This window comes from Myotis brandtii, unplaced genomic scaffold, assembly GCF_000412655.1.
Source record: "Myotis brandtii unplaced genomic scaffold, ASM41265v1 scaffold303, whole genome shotgun sequence".
Classification (NCBI taxonomy): Eukaryota; Metazoa; Chordata; class Mammalia; order Chiroptera; family Vespertilionidae; genus Myotis; species Myotis brandtii.
The window spans coordinates 2,854,185-2,872,937 of NW_005361573.1; the positions used below are offsets into that span (position 1 = coordinate 2,854,185).

The 18,753-nt window shown below is 41.3% G+C and overlaps 1 protein-coding gene across 2 annotated transcripts in view; it reads right to left on the minus strand.

Moving 5' to 3' along the window:
• TTC28 (tetratricopeptide repeat domain 28) overlaps positions 1–18,753 on the minus strand; it is a 397,370-nt gene that overhangs the window by 114,562 nt on the left and 264,055 nt on the right. For both annotated transcript variants that reach the window (XM_014542487.1, XM_014542488.1), the window contains one exon: positions 14,620–15,127. In XM_014542487.1, coding sequence (XP_014397973.1) covers positions 14,620–15,127 — 508 coding nt within the window. The remainder of the gene's footprint in view (positions 1–14,619; positions 15,128–18,753) is intronic.

Below are 18,753 nucleotides of genomic sequence, written 5' to 3' on the forward strand. Positions count from 1 at the left end.
AATCTCACTTATATGTGGATTCTAAAAATATCAAACTCATAGAAACAGAGAGTATAAGGGTGACTGCCAGGAGTTGGGGGATGGGGGGAATGGGGAGATGTACAAATTTCAGTTATTAGATGAATAAGTTCAAGATATCTAATGTACAGCATGGTGACTATAGTTAACAATATTTGAAACTTGCTTTGAGAGGTCTTTAATGATCTCACCGTAACATCCACAAAAAATAGTAATTATATGAGGTGAAGGATGTATTAACTAACCTTATTGTGATAAAGCATTTCACAAATAAACGTGTATCAAATAGTCACACTGTACACCTTAAACTTACATGTTATATGTCGCTTATATCTCAATAAAGCCAGGAACAAAAAAGAGATGAAGAAATCAAATAACATGTACTGCTGGCCCCTGATAACCACCTCCTATTTTCAATGGATCAGAATATTTTGAACGATAAGAAATGGTATGCATTTCAGTAACATTTTCACCTTTCTTTTAGCATCTTAGTTTTGTGTTAAATGCTATACTCTTCTCACACATGATATAAAACTATGATAATGATTAAAACATTTGTAAGTGTCTATTATGTTCCAGGTATTGTTCTTAGGACTTTACATACAACTCACTCAATCCTCAGTTATCTTGTGAAATAGGTACTATAATCGTGCCCACAACACAGATTAAAAAACTGAGGCAGGGAGCAACTAAGCCAAGGTCACAAAGCCGTGAAGTGGCATAGCTGAGATCCAAAGCCAGGCCATCTGAGTCCAGCAGTCAGGTTCTTCACATGTGTGCTAGTTGTAGGGGGACTCTATCTTCTATATCCTGATGGTGCCTGAAACAGTCCTGGTGATAAATTATATAATACAGTCACCGTAGCTAAATAACACTGTAAAAAAAAACCCATAACGCTGGTGGTGAGGGGAAGCCATTTATGAACGGGGCCTCTCAGTGATCAAAATGAAGAGAAATCAGCACACAATCTGAGTGGTTTCTATGGTACCAGAAGGAAAAAGAACAGTCCAACAGGGTGTTTTATATAAAAATGTCAAAGCCCCAGAGGACAGACAGATCATAAAAGTGTTTAGCAAAGGATTTAGCAAGTAGGTGCTTCTTGTTCCCTTTATCACACACACAGTAGTGCAAGTTCTTCACTGATGACAAAGAGAACGTCTTTCTCCATCAGGCATTTAAGAAGTACCAGGAGTTGTCAAGGCAGACATGCCAGCTCGCTGGATGGTGCCGCGAACTGGAGCGCACCATCTGTTTTGTTAAGGTTGACAGTCTGAAATTTCTGGTTAAACTCCAGATCTCCTTGTGAAGGGCTTGATAACTCTTAGTCCATTACCTTCTGCTTACTGAGTCACAGAGCATATTATGTCTCCCTCCAGAGCACTCCAGCAGCTGGGCCATGTTATAAGCTGTCTTTGTCTTATTTGGTATTAGATAATGGATTTGATGGGACCTTCCATTTGAATCAGGAAAACACAATTGCAAAACTGTTGTTGTTTCAAATAAGTGGCCAACTCTGACATTCTGGCTGAAGAACACAAATCTGTTCCTTTTTGCCACTGGGCTGTTCTGATGCGGGCTTCCTTTACAAGCACATCGGGCACATAACAACAAAGCATTTATTTCACTTTTTAATTGCTCTTGGAACTATTTTAAATGGCACCAATGCAATTTTTAAGAGAAAATGAAAGCACTCACTTCCCAGAGTAACTTAACTCTTCAAAGGAGGACAGAAAGGACCAGTTTCTGAAATCCGTTGAAAACTGAGAGCCTGTACTCAGGAGCTAACAAAGCTGTTTAAAAGTCAAGTGGGGACAGGCTGAGTCAGCAATACCAACGAAAAGTCGCATTCCGGCTTTAATCCAATTCAACAACTGCATTTTCTGCTGTGTCAGAGTGAGCCTTAAGAAGACTTTCTGGAACAACGTGCTGAAAATGGTTCTTAGTGAAAGCTACTTTTTGAAGGTACCTTGAAATTACTAATTATGCTGAAGAGAGTCTTAAACACTTGAGCCTCTTGTGGATTTCATGCTGGGGAGCAGGGGAGAGTTGAAGTGGTATAGAAGCAGCCTCGCTCTGCCCTGCATTCAGTCTGTAGGTATGCTTGCAAAACGGGGATCAGTGAATGAGAATGAAAAGAGGCTGTGGGCAAAAAGAAATGCTCAACTTCCAGTTACAATGTCAAGTTGTCCTTGTCATGTGAAAACACTAGAGCTTTAGCTCTTTCCTGAATGATGTTAGCCCTTCTTTTTAGAGAAGCAGTGTAAAGGCACTGACTTCCCATTCAGTACTTGCTGTGGGGCCTTTGACAACTTAACCTCTCTGTTCTTTAGGTTTTTCATTTCTAAATGGGAATAATGAGCCTTCTATTTCTGAATGTTTAAATGAACTAACGAAACACTGCATAAAAAGTATAGTGTTGGCGCCGGGACATTCCATTTCTTATTCTAATGACTTCTCTGCCACTTCAAAGGTGTGCTGAAAAGATCACAAAGGCCTTTTCATATATTCTCTATGGAACCTGTTATTTGAATACCTAAAAAGTCTCCTAAGGCTAGATGTTAAATGAAGAGAGGAGAATAGACTGTTAGTTCATATACTTAAAAGAAGAAACAGTGTAAGACCCTAGTGATTTTCTTGTCCAAAAGGAATAAATATTAGGGTTCTTCAAGGCTGCACAAAGGATCTCATTTTAGCAGTGTTTTGTAAACTTCTTGGATAAACACCCCAAAAGGTTAATATAGCCCTAGCCAGTTTGGCTTAGTGGAAAGAGCACCGAAGGGTCCCAGGTTCAATTCTGGTCAAGTGCAGGTACCTCAGTTGCAGGCTCCTCCCTGGCTTGGGCCCTGGTCAGGGCACGTGCAAGAGGCAACCAATCGATGTGTTTCTCTCACATCGATATTTCTCTCTGTCTTTCCCTCTCTCTTCCACTCTCTCTCTAAAAACCAATGGAAAAATATCCTCGGGTGAGGGATTAAAACAAACAAACAAACAAACAAACACAAAAAGGTTAATATATTTTTAGTTAGCCTGCTAATCAGACTGTCTCATCCAGCTATAGGCCAAAGGACTATGTAAAGAAAGGCGAAAAATCTACTCAATTCTGTATTCCTACTACCAGTAAGGAGTAAAACTAAAATGATATCATAAAACCTAATCACCACCTGCTGTTTTAACTCTCAAGCTGATTATATTTTGGTTCATTTAAAAGGCTTTAGGAATCAAGTTTCAGCTTCCATATACATTGTCTTTCTACAGAAAATAGAATTTGAGCTTTAAAGAATAGTAAGGCATTTTAGACATCATTTACACTGACAAGAATATGAAGGTCCAAGGTTTATTTACAGAAACTGCCATTGGTTCCCAGAATTAGTCACCCTGGGCTATGGAATCAGAAGCAGCAGGGAATGGATGAAAATCGTAAATATGAAAGAGTAATTATTTGAACCCTAGGCTCCAGTTATTAGTTTCTGACATTTTCCGTAGTGCTTGGCTCACATCATCCTTCATCCATTCAAGATATATTATACTGGTGACCCGGTGCACAGATTCATGCACATTGAAAGGAAATTAATTAGAAGGTGGTCAGTGGGGCAGGACTGGGCGAGATGGGTCCAACACACCCTGGAGCCAACCTCTCGCGGTCCTTTCCTGGCCAACCACACCTGGGGTGGTGCCACAGCTCAAAAGGCATCTGTGGAGACCTTGGGCATGCAGGTGGGGTCCCTCGGCCTGGCCTGCGGAGATCGGGGCGAAACCGACTCTCTGACATCTCCCGAGGGGTCCCGCTGTCATACAGGGTGTGGAACACAAATGCAAGTGTGCAGTAAACCAGATTCAGGGCCGACAGTGCCCCAGCAACAACATAACCCATGGCTGAAGGTGGAATCGCGCAGCCTACAAGGAATCGGGCTCCCTCCTCTCTGGTTCCAGGGTGCGTCACCGGAGAACCACCACCGCCAAGTCACCGCAGCTCGGCAGCTGCTGCATTGAGTGTCTGCACCCTGGTGGTCAGTGTGCATCATACCTACTGGCCGGTCGCTTAGCCTTTTATATATTTGGATGGTGTACCCACTGTAGTACAAGCATTAGCCACTAGGATAAGGCCACAAATAAGCTAAGATACATATCCTGCCCATTATTGGCATTTATGATCTAGTTGGAAAGTAATTACAATACTTAATAAGTGCTATGTACAAAAAAGGTAGAGAATAAAGACGAACACTAAATTTCTTGGAAGAACCCGAGAGGAAGATTTAAGAATAAAGAGATATTTGATTGAAGTTTGAAAGAATAAATAAGACTTCACAGGCTTGACCAGAGAAAGATACTCAGGGCAGAAGAAATGGCATAAAGAAAGCCAGGGAGGAGTACAAGGACTCAGGTGTGGGGAACAGTGAGTGTGAAGGGTGGAACGGCAGAAAATGGTATTAATAAGATAAACTGGGGCCACTTACTCAGGGAAGAGTTTTCTGACACCCCCTCAATTAGAATTACACCCCATGTAATACTTTCTGAAATCACCAAGTACTTTTACTTCAAGCACTTAAAATGCCTGCTTTAGCAAACAGCCACTGGCATCGTTTCTAGCAGAGTAGGTACTCAATAAATACTTTTTGAATGTTAAAGATTTTTGAAAGATAAATATGCCAGGTATAAAGAGAAAAACTATTTTTTCCTTCCTATGTAGGGAATCTTCACCTCTAACAATAAGTTCTCTTTAACAGAATTTGCTGTAAAGGAGAACCACAGGGGTTCACTTGCTACATCTACTCCAAATGTCTGTCTAAGAGACCGGATTCTAATACTCTACATCTTCTACTATTTTGATTTTCTCAAGAAATCAGTCAATAGTAAATTCCTCATAAGTCACCTCACAACAGATGGATTCCTTAAGGAAAAAAGATGAAACTAAAAGCAGAGCCAAATGATTCCAGAAGAAAGACCCCAAAGCTTATCATAGTCATGTGGCATAAGTCCAGTATGCAGCGTCCAGCACAGATGGTAGGACCCAGGATCACATCTGCACCCACCATTGCTGGCAAAGCAAAGGGCTAGACAGGAACTGCTACAGATGGACAGACTTAGGTACAGGCAGGTGTGGGAGGTGCCAGTGCCAGGTATGGGTGGTAGGAGCCAATGATTAGCATCATTGAGAGGCTCCCCTGCTTACTGCATGGTGCCAGGCTGCACTGCTCACAGAAAATGGCCACAAAATAGAGGCTAAAGGTAGGGTGAGTACCAAAATGGCAGTGCCCCCAGCAGGCAGTAACCACCTAAGTCTGGGACAACAAAGTTGTGTTCAGAAATCAATGCTCTTCAAAGTTACCACTCAAGTGTTCCTTTCTGAAGTCCTAACAGAAGTGTTATCAATGCTCAGGACTGGGCTGTCTAATGGGAAATGCCCCCGTGGGGGCTTTTGACTCATAAACCTATTCAGCCTCACTTGTTCATAATCATTTGTGTAAAGAAGGAAAAACCTCCAAGCACTAATTAGAAAGATAGAGCTGTTGTATTTTGCTCCAGATCACCTTATCTTCTTTATTCAGTTCTTGAAGACTCAGCTATTAAAGAAAATTAAGTAATTCATCAAGCCCATTTCAATTACCTGCTGCTGATAACATCAGATTACAATTAGCATCTACAAATGAACCAAGTGCCAACTGCCAAGCTGAAACATAAGCTAATTTACTGCTAGACTCTGCCTGCTGGAGACAGAACTCTGGGACCTGGCAGCAAGCAGCCACTTCATTATTCCAACAACAGTTTTGCAGCCTCTTCTGCAACAGCCCAAAGTGCAGCTCTGACCAGGATTTACTGCCCCGTCTGTTCCTGCTCACATGTTTACAGACGTGCTCTATCTGTAAGCAAATCGCAGCTCCTTTTAAATAGCAATGTCTAGACAAGCCGGGTAACAAATCTTGACATAAAAGAGAGAATAAATATTATTAATATTTATTAGGCACTGAGAGGTGTGGGCCACAGCACAGGATGTGCGTGTCATAACCTTAATGAGGGTCTGAATCATTTTCTGGGAGTCCTCTGGTGCCTGATCAGAAAAATCTCCTGCTTTGGTTGATGCTCTCCATTCCTCATTTCTTTCCAACGGGGAAAGCACATTGTTGTTACTTTCTTTTAGATGTCTAGAAAAATCTGTTTCAGGCTCTGGGACACATTTTCCCCCCCCTGTATTTATATTTTCCCTTTTCATGACCCTTCCTAAGAACTGCTTTGCATGAAAGCTGGGATGTGTGGTTTGGCTTCCTATATTATGGACATTATTAAACTCTGACAATCTGTATAGTCTTGTCTATGCTTCTCAGGCAGAAGAACCAACTGTTCAATAAATGAGCAGGTCTCAGAGGGGTCCTGTGGGCGGTAGTAGAAGAGAGCGTGCAGACCTAGGTTCGGGTCTTGCCTCTGCTGCTTATAAACTGCATGGATATGGAACAAATCCTATGCCCACCACATAGCTTTGTAATGAGGATAAAATGAAACAATGTATGCAAAGCGTCTAGCTCAGTGCAAGTAACCAACAGACAATAGGTACTATGGAAAGAGGAAAGCGTTGTTCCATCCTACCGGTGCCTATGCTTCTCTGGGAATGCTTGCTGCCTGATACTTAGGCATGAGCAGGGGCCGCTGCTTCAAGGTGGCCTATAACCCTTCTATTGGTGCTTCCTCTTTTTCCTCTTCCTGTGTAGGCTGGGGGATAGGGAGGCAAGGTAGGAGGATGGATAGGTGCAGAACAAGAAGCATCTTTGGCTTTTAGCCTTAGGCCAGGTCATCCTAGCCTGGCTCCTGCTGGAATCCACTACTCTAATGGGAACATTCCATCATGGAATAACTGTGGACATGGAATCACAGACCTGTACGTAGCCTCCACTCTGCCTCTTACTCTATAATCTTGGGTGAGTCACAAACGTTTATTTATCTCTGAGTCCTCATCAGTGAAAAGGAATAATAATAGTTTACCTCATAGGGTTCTTAGGAAAACAAACAAGTACTGTGAAACACAAATATAATGGAATTACATTGCTATACCAAGAATTTCTATGTGAGTTCTCACAGACCCTTTGACATCTTGAGCGGTTATTTTAAACATGATTCCATTAATCATACTGTGTATTTCCAAAGAAACACACCCAATTAGTGTAAATCAATTACTATATACGATTATTATAAACATTTTACCTGTAAAGCTAGCTTCTCTCCACCTAAAGAAAACCCAACATGTAAAAACTGAAATGTGGAAAACAGGTAAAAGAGAGTGACGGACATATTATAAAACTGTTTTTTCTCTCACAAAAGAAATTTATTAAAATATTTTTTAGGACACTCAGTTTTATATGTGTTCATAATAATGATTTAATTTATAAAATCTATTTAGGAATAATATAATTACGGTGAGTTATGTGTATGTATCATGTAGAGAATATATAATATCGTTCCCCCTTTCCTTGGGAATTTCAAACTTTCTCATTCAGATTTGCAGAATTTAATTTTTTAAATGTAATTTTAATAAAAGTTATGTAGGTGGTATTTCTTAAATCCTAGAATTAGAACAGCTGAGATTCACCATTTCTGGTGCACTGTAAGTACAAGAAATGATGTTTACCCACCAGAATTGCTACCAAACTTTTATTCTAACACATGACTCCCAGGGTGGGAGGGGAGAGGGGAAATGAAACTAGCCATCCTTCTAATTGTCTCCCTTTTCACTCTCCTAATTGCAGTTTATCTCTAAGTAAGATGAGAGGCCATTCTGTCTGGCTCCCTAGAAAATGACAAGATTTGTGAGGCTCAGGGTGAGAGGACTTTGAAGCTGTAATCCAGTGACCTATTCTGCAGTCTAACTGAGGTTTGACTCCCAACTGCTAAATTAGAATCATAAAGAAGGCCACCAAACAAGCAAACAAAAAAACAGAGGCCTCAGAAATATTGCCATGCAACTATAGTTGATTTGTGCATAAAAGAAAAAGATGGACATTTTCCAAGCCAAAATTTACATTAACATTTTCACAAGTAAGACATGCTTAGAAAACAGCTAGGCTATTCTTTGTTGTTCATAAGAAATCTAAAAAGTCTAAATCATTTCTACTTGTTTTATTTAAAAGCAAATGAAAGGTGGATAAATATTAGTATATGCTGACCACCAAAGCACAAAGCTTTCTTGTCATCTCTACCTTTGTTCTCTCGATTTCAGAAGCTTCTATTGTCAAATAACCTTCTTTGTGACCCCACTGGCTTCTCTCATGTAAGTGACATGTCCCCACACCCTGAAGCCCTCTTCTCCCTGAGCTCCACCTGGATCCCTCCACTCTGTGCATCTGACTCAGACTCGCTGGTGGTCTTTCTTTCCCCATCTCATAAATGTGATTAGGATGATGCCATCTTAATACTTGTTTCCAGTTCCATTTGTTCATATTACATGAAGAGAAATACATAAGGGACATGTACAAAATCAAACTTATCACGTGCTCCCCAAAACTAATTCCTCCTCCCAGCTTTCCTTTCTCTTTCCAAAGGCACCACTATTCTTCCAATCACCTGGCACAATATCTTGCTATAAGCTTTGACTCATTCAATCTAACCAATAAGTATATATTGTGTACCGCTTATTATACTCAGTGACGCAGAGACTACAGAGTAGAAGGTTGTTCACAGTTGTAATGATTTTAATCCAGTAATGATATCCACACAAGTATACAAATAACCCTAATTCCTGATTGAATATAAATAGAATAAAAGACATTTTTAAAGTGTTACCAGGGCTCAGACAAGGTAAGAAACTTATTTTATTATCAAGAGAGTAGTACACTTTAGACAAGCAAAACAGGGACACAGAAGTTCTAAGTGGAAGAAACAGCTTGAGGAAATATATTAAAGCCAGAAAGCATGGCCAGTGTGATGAGGTCAGGGAAGACGGAGAAGCGCAGTTTGCGGAAGGAGCATGTGCAGAGGAGCAGTGGAACTGAAGAATGGAAAGGATGACGGGCTTAAAGGTGAGGACTCTGACCACAATGGGGTATGCCATGTGCACCGAGGACTGCCTGGACTACAGCTCCAGGTGGGTCAGTCTCATCGATTTGCGGGATGGAGAAGACATAGGAAGGTGGGATGGTTGTGAAGAAAACCCAATTAGTAAGATAATACATTAGACTGGGCAATTAGGAAGAGGCAATGAAAGAAAAGAATCTTTATGAGTTTATTTGAAAACTGTTAGACTGAGAGTCAACTAAGAAAAGAAAGGAAGAAATCAATGATGACTTCAGATTTCTAAGTTAGGATGTATGATAAGCTGAATAATGCCCCCTTCCCCCAAATATGCTGTCGTCCTAATTTCGGGAACTGTGAGTGTTACTTTACATGGCAAAAAGGATTTAGCAGGGGTGATTAAGCTAAGAATCTTGAGATGAGGAGCGCACCCTGGATTATTCAAGTGGCCCTGAGAGAATCACAACAGTCGTTATAAGAGGATGCAAGAGAAGTCAGGGCAGAAGACAAGGCAATGTGATGATGGAAGCAGAGATTGGAGTGATGCCCTCTGAAGGGGGAGGAAGAAGCCACAAGCCAGGGAATACAGGTGCCATTAGAAGCCGACTCTCCCCTAGAGCCTGCAGAAGAGTCAGCCTGCTGACACCTTGGCTTTAGCTGGTGGAACTGATTTCAGACTCTTGCCCTCCAGAACTGTAAGAGAATAAATCTGTGTTGTTTTAAGCCACTCGTTTGTGGCAATTTGTTACGACGATAATAGAAAATTAATACAAATGGCCAGAGGGGTGGGGCTGTCATCAACAGAATTAGGAAATCTAGGAGAAGCAATTAATTTAGGGAAAAAATGTCATGTTTGTACTCACTTTGACAGATCGGCATGAAAATCAGATGGAGTATCCACTAGGCAGTTGGAAATGCAAAAATAATACTCAGAGGTCAGAGCTGGAGAACAAAAATTTAGAAACAATGCACACTGAAGCAGTAATTGAAAATAATAAAGGAAGATATATAAAGAACAGAAAAAAAATCAAGAAATAAAACACAGGAACAACCTATACATACATGTGTATATTTACATATATGATTGTACTGCCATGTGTTTATGTACATAGTAAACAGGTCTGAAAAGATTCTAACCAACTCTGAGGAATGGGGAAGGGGAAGGTAAAAATGTAAGGGAATGGATCTCCTTTTTCTACTTTTTACACTTATGTATTATAAGAATTTTTTTTTTTACAAAAGTTAAGTACCACTTTTGTAACTTTAAATTGTCCATTTTCAAAAAACACCAATGAAGAAGGCACAAGAAGAGCAGCCAAGAAGAAAATTAGGAGAGCATGCTTCACAGAAACTAGGAGAGGAGAGAATTTCAAGGAACAGTTCGTAAATCACGCGAATGCTGCATACTGATTAGGAAAATTTAGAATTGTCAAAAGATCGTAAAAGTCAGCCTGAGGAGTTCACTGTTGATCTTTTTTCAGGGACAAAAGAAGCAAATCAAATTGCAATGGATTAAAAAAGAATAGCAGGAATTCTGGTTCCGTAATGGAGGAGGAGTTCCTTTCACTCTCACCCTCACATAAATAATAACTATGAAGTCTGTGGGGGAAGAGGGTCACAGGCATGGAGGAGGCTGGGGGAGGAATCTGTGTAAAGGCAATGAAGCACAACCTTAAGAGTGAGAAACTATAGAGAGGTTGGAGCTGAGCATTTGAAGAAGGGAATGGCATTGGGTAAGTTTCCCTTTTTGAAATGCCAAAGAGCATCTTTTCTTTCCCAAAAGGCAAGCCCCAATTAATATAAGGTGGTGAGGCTAACATTCAGGTAGAAAAACGCAGACTTGCTGGCTTGAAGAACCAGAGGGAAAAATCCCATAGAGAGCCACAGTAGGGGGCCTTAAATTCTGAATATATTTCTAACTCATCTCTAACTCCTGAAATATATATGTGAAAGGCAGAGTCTAAGCAGCCCAGTTAAAGAAAGGTAAAAGACCCCAACAGAGATTTCAACTGCCACCCACCACAGAGAAGACTGAATTTGGGGCCTGAATTCAGTCAAGTTAACTGGGAAAACAACAAAATCAATACTATTAAGAGAAATATATCAGAATCTAGAATCTCTATCAAGTATCATTCACAAGATTGGATATAATTCCATATTACTGGATATCCTATATAATAAAAAGGTAATATGCAAATTGACACTAACGGCGGAATGACCAGAACGACCGCTCGACCAGTCACTATGAGGCGAACTGACCACCTCTTGGACCTTTTCTCCAGCTGGCAGGCTCTGATCACCCGCCCAATGGCAAATGGGGAACTGGGAGTGGATGGCGGCAGGGGGACAGGGCTGGCAAGCGGGCGGGAAAGGCCAACCTCTCGGTTCCTTCCCCCAGCCAGCAGGCTCCGATTACTCGATGGCAAATGGAGAACCAGGGGTGGGTAGCGGCAGGGGCCGGGCCAGCTGTGGGCAGCCAGGGAAGATGGTCCTGATTGCAGGCCAGGCCTAGGGACCGTACCTGCACGCGAATTTCGTGCACCGGGCCTCTAGTAGGATATAAAATGAAACAATAGCCCTAACTGGTGTGGCTCAGTGATTAGAGCATTGGCCTGCACACCAAAGGGATGTGGGTTCACTCCCCACCCCCCCTCGGGGTGCATTGGGGAGGCAACTGGTGGATGCGTCTCTTTCATATTGATGGTTCTCTCTCTCTTTACTGCATCCCTCCTCCCCGCTCCCTCCCTTCCACTCTCTCTGAAAAAGCAATGGGAAAAATATCCTCAGGTGAGGATTAACAACAACGAAAAAGAAACAATAAAATGTCACTAATACTCAGTACAAAAGGCAATCAATACACAATTCTGTGAATATACTAAAAACCACTGAATTATCTACTTTAAATTGTATGGTATGTGAATTATAACTCAACCAAGCTATTACAAAACAACAACATCAACAACAGGTAATCAACATGGTCCAACTCTAAGAGAACGGACGTGGAATTAGTAGACAATGTTTTACAAGGTTTTGTTTCCCTCTCCCCCACCCTGAATTGAAAATGGGTGAAAGCCTCTCTCCCCTTCATCATGCAGGGCAAGGAGCAGCCACCGTGGAGGGCTGTGATCTAAGGCTTATTCTTTGCTGCTATAACAGGTTTGAAAAGAATAAAATAAAGCAATATTCACACATAAAAATAAAATAAAAGCTTTTGTAATATCTAGGCTCAGCTATGGAAAGAAAAATATACATGTAATAAACATATAAATCTTAGCAGTTAAATGGAAATTTTCATTAAAAGAACCAACTGTAAATTCTACAGATAGAAAATACAATATATATCCTACAAATATGTTCTCTGACCACAATGAAATTAAATTAGAATTTGATAACAATAAACCTCCAACATATTAATATTTAAACAATACTTCTAAATAACACAGGGGTTAAAGGGAAATCACAGATGACTTTAGAAAATATTTTGAACTTATTGAAGGTAACCTAATACATCAAAAATTACTGGATGCACCTATAACAGTGTTTAGAGGAAATTTTATATTTTTAAACACTTGTATTAGAAAGAAGAAAGATCTAGAATCAATGACCTAAGTTCAACCTTGAGAAACAAGAAAGTAGCAAGAAGGAAATGATAAAAATGAGACTAGAAATAAATGAAATGGAAAATAGACAAGCAATGAAAAATTTAACAAAAACACAGTTTTTTAAAAAGATCAAGAAAATTGATAAATATCAAGCTAGAATGATCTAGAAAATGGTACAGGTGTGAAAAAACAACAACAACCCACAAACTACCAATAACAGAAATGAAAGAGGGCATATATCCTACAAGCATTAAAAGAAAAATAAGGAAATATTATAAACAACTTTATTTCAATAAATTAAATGAACTGAACAAAGTCTTTGGAAAATATAACTAATTCAAACTAATACAAAATGATAAAGAAAATCTAAATAGTCCAAGCTGCATAGCCATTTAAGGTTCTAAGCCCTCCAATTTATCCTATGTGCCACTGCTTGACTTGTCTTCCTTAAATATCTAGTCTATCTTCTTAGGCCTACATTTCCAAACCATCAGGAATTCCTGTTCACTAGCATATGCCTTGCGTAGCTTTCATAGTAATCTTTTACCACCCTACCACATTCCTGAAGTCTAATCATGCCACCATCCCTCAGATATGCCAACCTACTTTCTTATAACTTCTTCCACATATTCCTTACTATCAATGTCATCCCATTCCTGGCCAAATCTCACCTATTCTTTGAGGTCTAATCTTCTCCAAGAAGCTTTCTAGGTTAGTCCAAGCCCTCAGGGTCTCCCTTCTAGGAATTGCATGGCACTACAACATTAACACTGTCTTGCAGGGAGGCCACTGTTGTCCTATGTATTAGTCTTATTTCCCCAACTAAATTATAAACTTTTTTTTTAAACTTCTCTATCCCTTAAGGCAACTACTATATTCCAGGATTTAGCACATGATTCAATAAATGATTGATTCAATAATACTTGATCCATTGAACAAATATATAATGCCAAGAGCTTATTTCTGTAGTTCTTACAGACTCTCTCGACTCTCATTCTGATCTCAATATCATCGTCAGAGTCATCTCCAGGGGACTTCCAGACTTTTTCTAACAACCATATTCACGAAACATATGGTTACAATAATCAGAGGTGGGGGGAGGGAGGAGTAGTGCTTAAATTACATAGAGATGAGGTGCCTTGGTTTTGTAGGTCACATAAGAGGCTGATTTTTACATTCTGCTGCTACTAATATCTGATAAGCATACACTAATACCAATAAGGTCACTTTTTCCTTGTCCTCTCCCCTTCCTGAGTCCCTGTGGACACAGAACAAATCCGGGCATAATGCTGAGTTCAGCTTATACTTCCAAACACATCTGTTCCTTCCATTCATTATGAACCCATACCTAGATATAGAGACAAGATAACAGTATCTTCTAAAAAGTAGCCAGTTACCAATATTTAGTGTCTCTTACTATATAAATCCACCCAAATATATAAATCTTAACTATAACCAAGTACTATCAAAATAATGACTGCAAATCTATCTTATTTCAATAGATCTTTCAAAAAATAATTTTGCATTTATACTAAACTATCAATATCATTTGTGAATACACATACTATTGAGGAAAAATACACTTCCTGTGGGGTTAAAGTCACCAAGTAAAGAAACCCCTTTGAACAAAAACGTCTCAAATTCTCTTTCATTGATGGCTTCCTAGCAGCTTCTCTTTCATTTAAACCAAATATAGCTTTATATCCTCATTTCATTCCCCTTCTCTCTAATTAGATAAATCTGGTCATTCTTCTCTCTAGACAGATTAAAAGGTTGGGGTGTTTTGTTTTTCCAGTATTTCAGAGTTCTAATCCTTAGAGCACTGTGATGACAGGAAGGATCATGTGATTTAGAGCAGACAGGCTCCAAGGAAATATAACTGAAGGAAATATACAACACACACATTGAAGAGATTCTTTAGAATAAAACACAAAGATAGTGGGCTACTCCCGCTATTTCCAGCCCATGGAATTGACCTGGCTCTTGCAAGCCATTCTGTCCTTACCCAGGTTAGAGGATGCGCGTCCTTCTGCAGCCCGGTCCTTGAGGTCCTCAGCAATGCCCAGCTGCTGCTCATGGTACTGTTTAGCTCTCTCCAAATCCTGCATGCACCTGGCAGCATGGCCCAGGCCAGCGTAGGCCCGCATCTCGATGGCCTTCTCCATCAACTCCTGGGCCAGCTCCAGCACATAGTTGTGGTAAGACATGGCCTTGTCAAAGTTCCTCCTGTAGTGATAGGCACTGCCCAGGTTGCTGTAGGCCCGGGCCTCTTCTCGTTTGTTGCCCAGGTCCTTGGCTATCTTCAGATGCTGCTCATGACACTGCACAGCATTCTCAAAGTCACCCATGGCAATATATACAGCTCCCATGTTGCCGAGTTCTCGGGCTTCAGAAAGCTCATCTTTGGATTGCTTGGCAAGAAGAACACACTGTTTGTGACTGGCCAGTGCATTGGGGTAGTCTCCAATGGCCGTGTAAACGTGGCCCAGACTGCTCAGGGCTGATGAAGCTGCCTAGAGAAAAAGCATAAAGCAGAGAAATGAAAGCACATCAGAAAATGGCTTTGGTTTGCTTCAGCAGATAAAATGCTACAGAGATTGCCTGTAGCCACCCAATCCAAGCCCTGATCTCTATTAGTGGCTCACAGACCTATGCAGAACTAAGAAGATGGGTCCGCACAGCAAGCTCCTAATAAAAGACAACAGTAATTTAATCAGTAACTCTCAATACCTAATCTCACAGAAGCAGGTTGTATTGCACATAACCTTCATCTTAAAGACTATTGATATTTCTAATATTATGATATTATAGCTATGTTAATAGCTATTAACCTCTGCAGTCTAAGGAAATGTGGGAGACCAAAATTAGTTCCAGTACAGCATAGAAATTCGTAGGAGAAATCCATGGTTGGCTCTTGCACTCCCAGGCATTTATCTAGCCTTCTCCCAAAAGCAAATGGACACCTTAATGGTAAGGGATATATTTAGAATGACTGGTAATTTTGTGACTTAAGACCCACTGGAGGGTCTGTTCTCTTATCTTTGTTCCTTTAATGTGACTTCATCAGTGCTGGTTACTGCGGAGGGCTTAGGTTTAGATGAGCCCCAAAGGAAAGCAATGGGTGGGTTACAAACTCTACCTCTGAATGGCGAGGACTCCACTGAGCCTCTCCACCCCTTTTCAGGCCCACAGTGGTTCTTCCAGCTTTGCTTTTGTTTTTGCCTAGAACAGTGGTTCTCAACCTTCTGGCCCTTTAAATACAGTTCCTCATGTTGTGACCCAACCATAAAATTATTTTCGTTGCTACTTCATAACTGTAATGTTGCTACTGTTATCAATCGTCATGTAAATATCTGATATGCAGGATGGTCTTAGGCAACCCCTATGAAAGGGTCGTTCAACCGCCAAAGGGGTCGCGACCCACAGATTGAGAACCACTTGCCTAGAAGCTCTTCTGACCCCAGCCTTTGTGCAGAAAAATGCTATCTTCCTAGTCCCCTCACAGTGTTTGCTGCTCATGCATTTCTTGTCTAAAGAAAAGTACACGAGCCCTTTTTGTGTGAAAAGTTTTAATGAAAATAACTCTGTGTCAGTAGAGTGCACCAAATGGAAACAACAAAAATAATAACAGGTTTTAGAATCTTACCTAGTGCATATAGTCTTAGATTCTTTTTGTCTGTTTGTTTGTTTGTTTGATTAATCTTACCTGAGGATATTCTTCCACTGATTTTTAGAGAGAGTGGAAGAGAGAGGGAAAGACAAAAAGAAACATCGATGTGCATTGACTGATTGCCTACTACACTCACCCGGACCAGGGTCAGGGCCAGGGAGCAGCCTGCAACCAAGGTACGTGCCCTTGACCAGAATCGAACCCAGGACCCTTTGGTCCACAGGCCAACACTCTATCCACTGAGCCAAACTGGCTAGGGCTTAGATTCTTGTCTTTAGTTTCTAAAGGGGAGTTACCCTGGACTTTCTCTGCCCTTCTCAGCCCCCTTCCTTCATATTGCTCCCTCTTCCTAACATGCACGTGTGATTCTGGCAGAACAAAGGAAGCCCTGTCACAAGTAGGCAAGTGGTCTTCACAAGGGCCTCCAGGCTGGGGAAAAAGAGCAAAAGATGCTGTGCCACCTGGAGTAAGGGTATTCCTTTCTGAGATGTACTCTATGTCTGTACACTTCAGAGCACTTTTATTAATAGTTTATAGATGAGTGAATTGCTACCCTATTTTTTTGCCCGTGAAATAGTTTTTGATAAAAATAACGGAGGCACTGGTCATCTTTATAATGCTTGCAAATTATAAAGGAACTGTACTGGCCTCAGGTCCCTTCTTCGGGCCCTCTACTTCATGTCAGAGCATCGTGCGGGGCCTTCTGCCGCTCACAACTCCTCTCCCCTGCCTGATCCCCCCCCCCCCTTCTTCCTCTACTGCAAACCAGGGACTCAACCTCTTTCCTCTGCTTCTCTAGTTGGCCCTCCCCACCTCACTATCTGGGTCCTTCTCTACACAAGCATGGCTAGGGAGCAGGACACAGTCCACAAACCCTCCCCCACAAATCTGTGTTGCCCTCAAAGTAAAACACGTGGATCTGTGACTCTGGAGCTAAGGTAACCTAGAATCAGACACACGGTTCAAAACTGCACTGCCCTTGCCCTATCAGGTTTGGCTCAGTGGATAGAGCGGTGGCCTGTGGACTGAAGAGTCCTGGGTTCGATTCTGGTCAAGGGCACATGCCCAGGTTGCGGGCTCAATCCCTGGTAGGGGGCATGCAGGAGACAGCTGATCAATGATTATCTTTCATCATTGACGTTTCTCTCTCTCTCTCTTCCTCTCCCTCTCTACAATCAATAAAAATATATTTAAGAACAAAAAAATGGCACTGCCCTTTACAGGCTCTGGGGACCTTTAGAAACTTAACTTCTCTGAGTTTCAGTTTTCTAGACGACATTTCTAGGCCCAAGCCAGGACCTGAGTGTTTTGAAACTCAGCCATGAGCCTCTGTCAAATGTGCAAACCATAAATAATTCATGTGGTAATTCCAAACAGTAGAACTGGTTGGAGGCAATGAGCCCTTGAACACTGCAGGGGATGGATTTATAAGGCTTGGGGCAGGCACAACACCCCGGGCGTCACTGTTCCTAGGAACTTCTGGTTTATGGCAACTGCAGATGACAGCCCTGGGATTTTCAGCTTCTGAGTCTTCATTTCTCTAAATGCCAGGGAGACACAAGAGCTCATTTGCTGAAGCTCTCCGAACATAAGGAAAGGGCGTATTGGGGCATTTCCCCTCTGGGATGTGGGGAACAGAGGGAGGACTACTGCATCAGCTCTCCCCTGGCTCCCTCCAGTTACCAGGCAGTGCTGGGAAGCTGGGATGCCTCATGGTGGTGTCCTGGAAACCAACATCTCTAGAAAGGATGATATAATTTATGAAGCACATCACAGCCTCTGAAATTCGAGAGGCAGGGTGCTGTTGTGTAAGAATGGAACACATAGACAGACACAGTAGGGTGATTACCAGAGGGGAGGGGGACGGGGGCAGCTAGAATCGAGTAAAGGCCGGGATAAGTGGTGATGGAAGGAGACTTGACTTGGGTGGTGACCAGACAATACAATATACAGATGATGTGTTATAGAACTGTAAACCTGAAACCTACATAATTGTATTAACCAATGTCACCCCAATAAATTCAATAAGTAAGTAAATAAACATTTTTTTTTAAAAAAAGAATGGAACCGGATTTAGAGTTAGAGGCCCTGGCTCCTAACCTTGTTAAGTCATCTTACTTCTTCACTTCTTACTTTATATGTGAATGGTGTGGAGAATGATAGAGTTAGGATGGGACCAGATGAAGCAGTGCATGTGAGTGTCCAGAATAAAGTGCAAAGTTCTCTGTGAATGCCTCACTGAGGTGTGGATGGATGTTCTGTGACTGCAAGCTGGCGGGGCTGAGCTCTGTTACCAAGCAGGAGCTGGTAATGGCAACTGAAACCATCAGTCATTATGACCAAACATCTATATTCCTATCAGTTGCCACAGGAAATAAAGTCCAGTGTTTTACAGCCCCTGAGCAAATAACCCGTGATGATATTTATCAGCTAAGTGATTACAAATTAATCACTTGTCTTTGTTCCTGT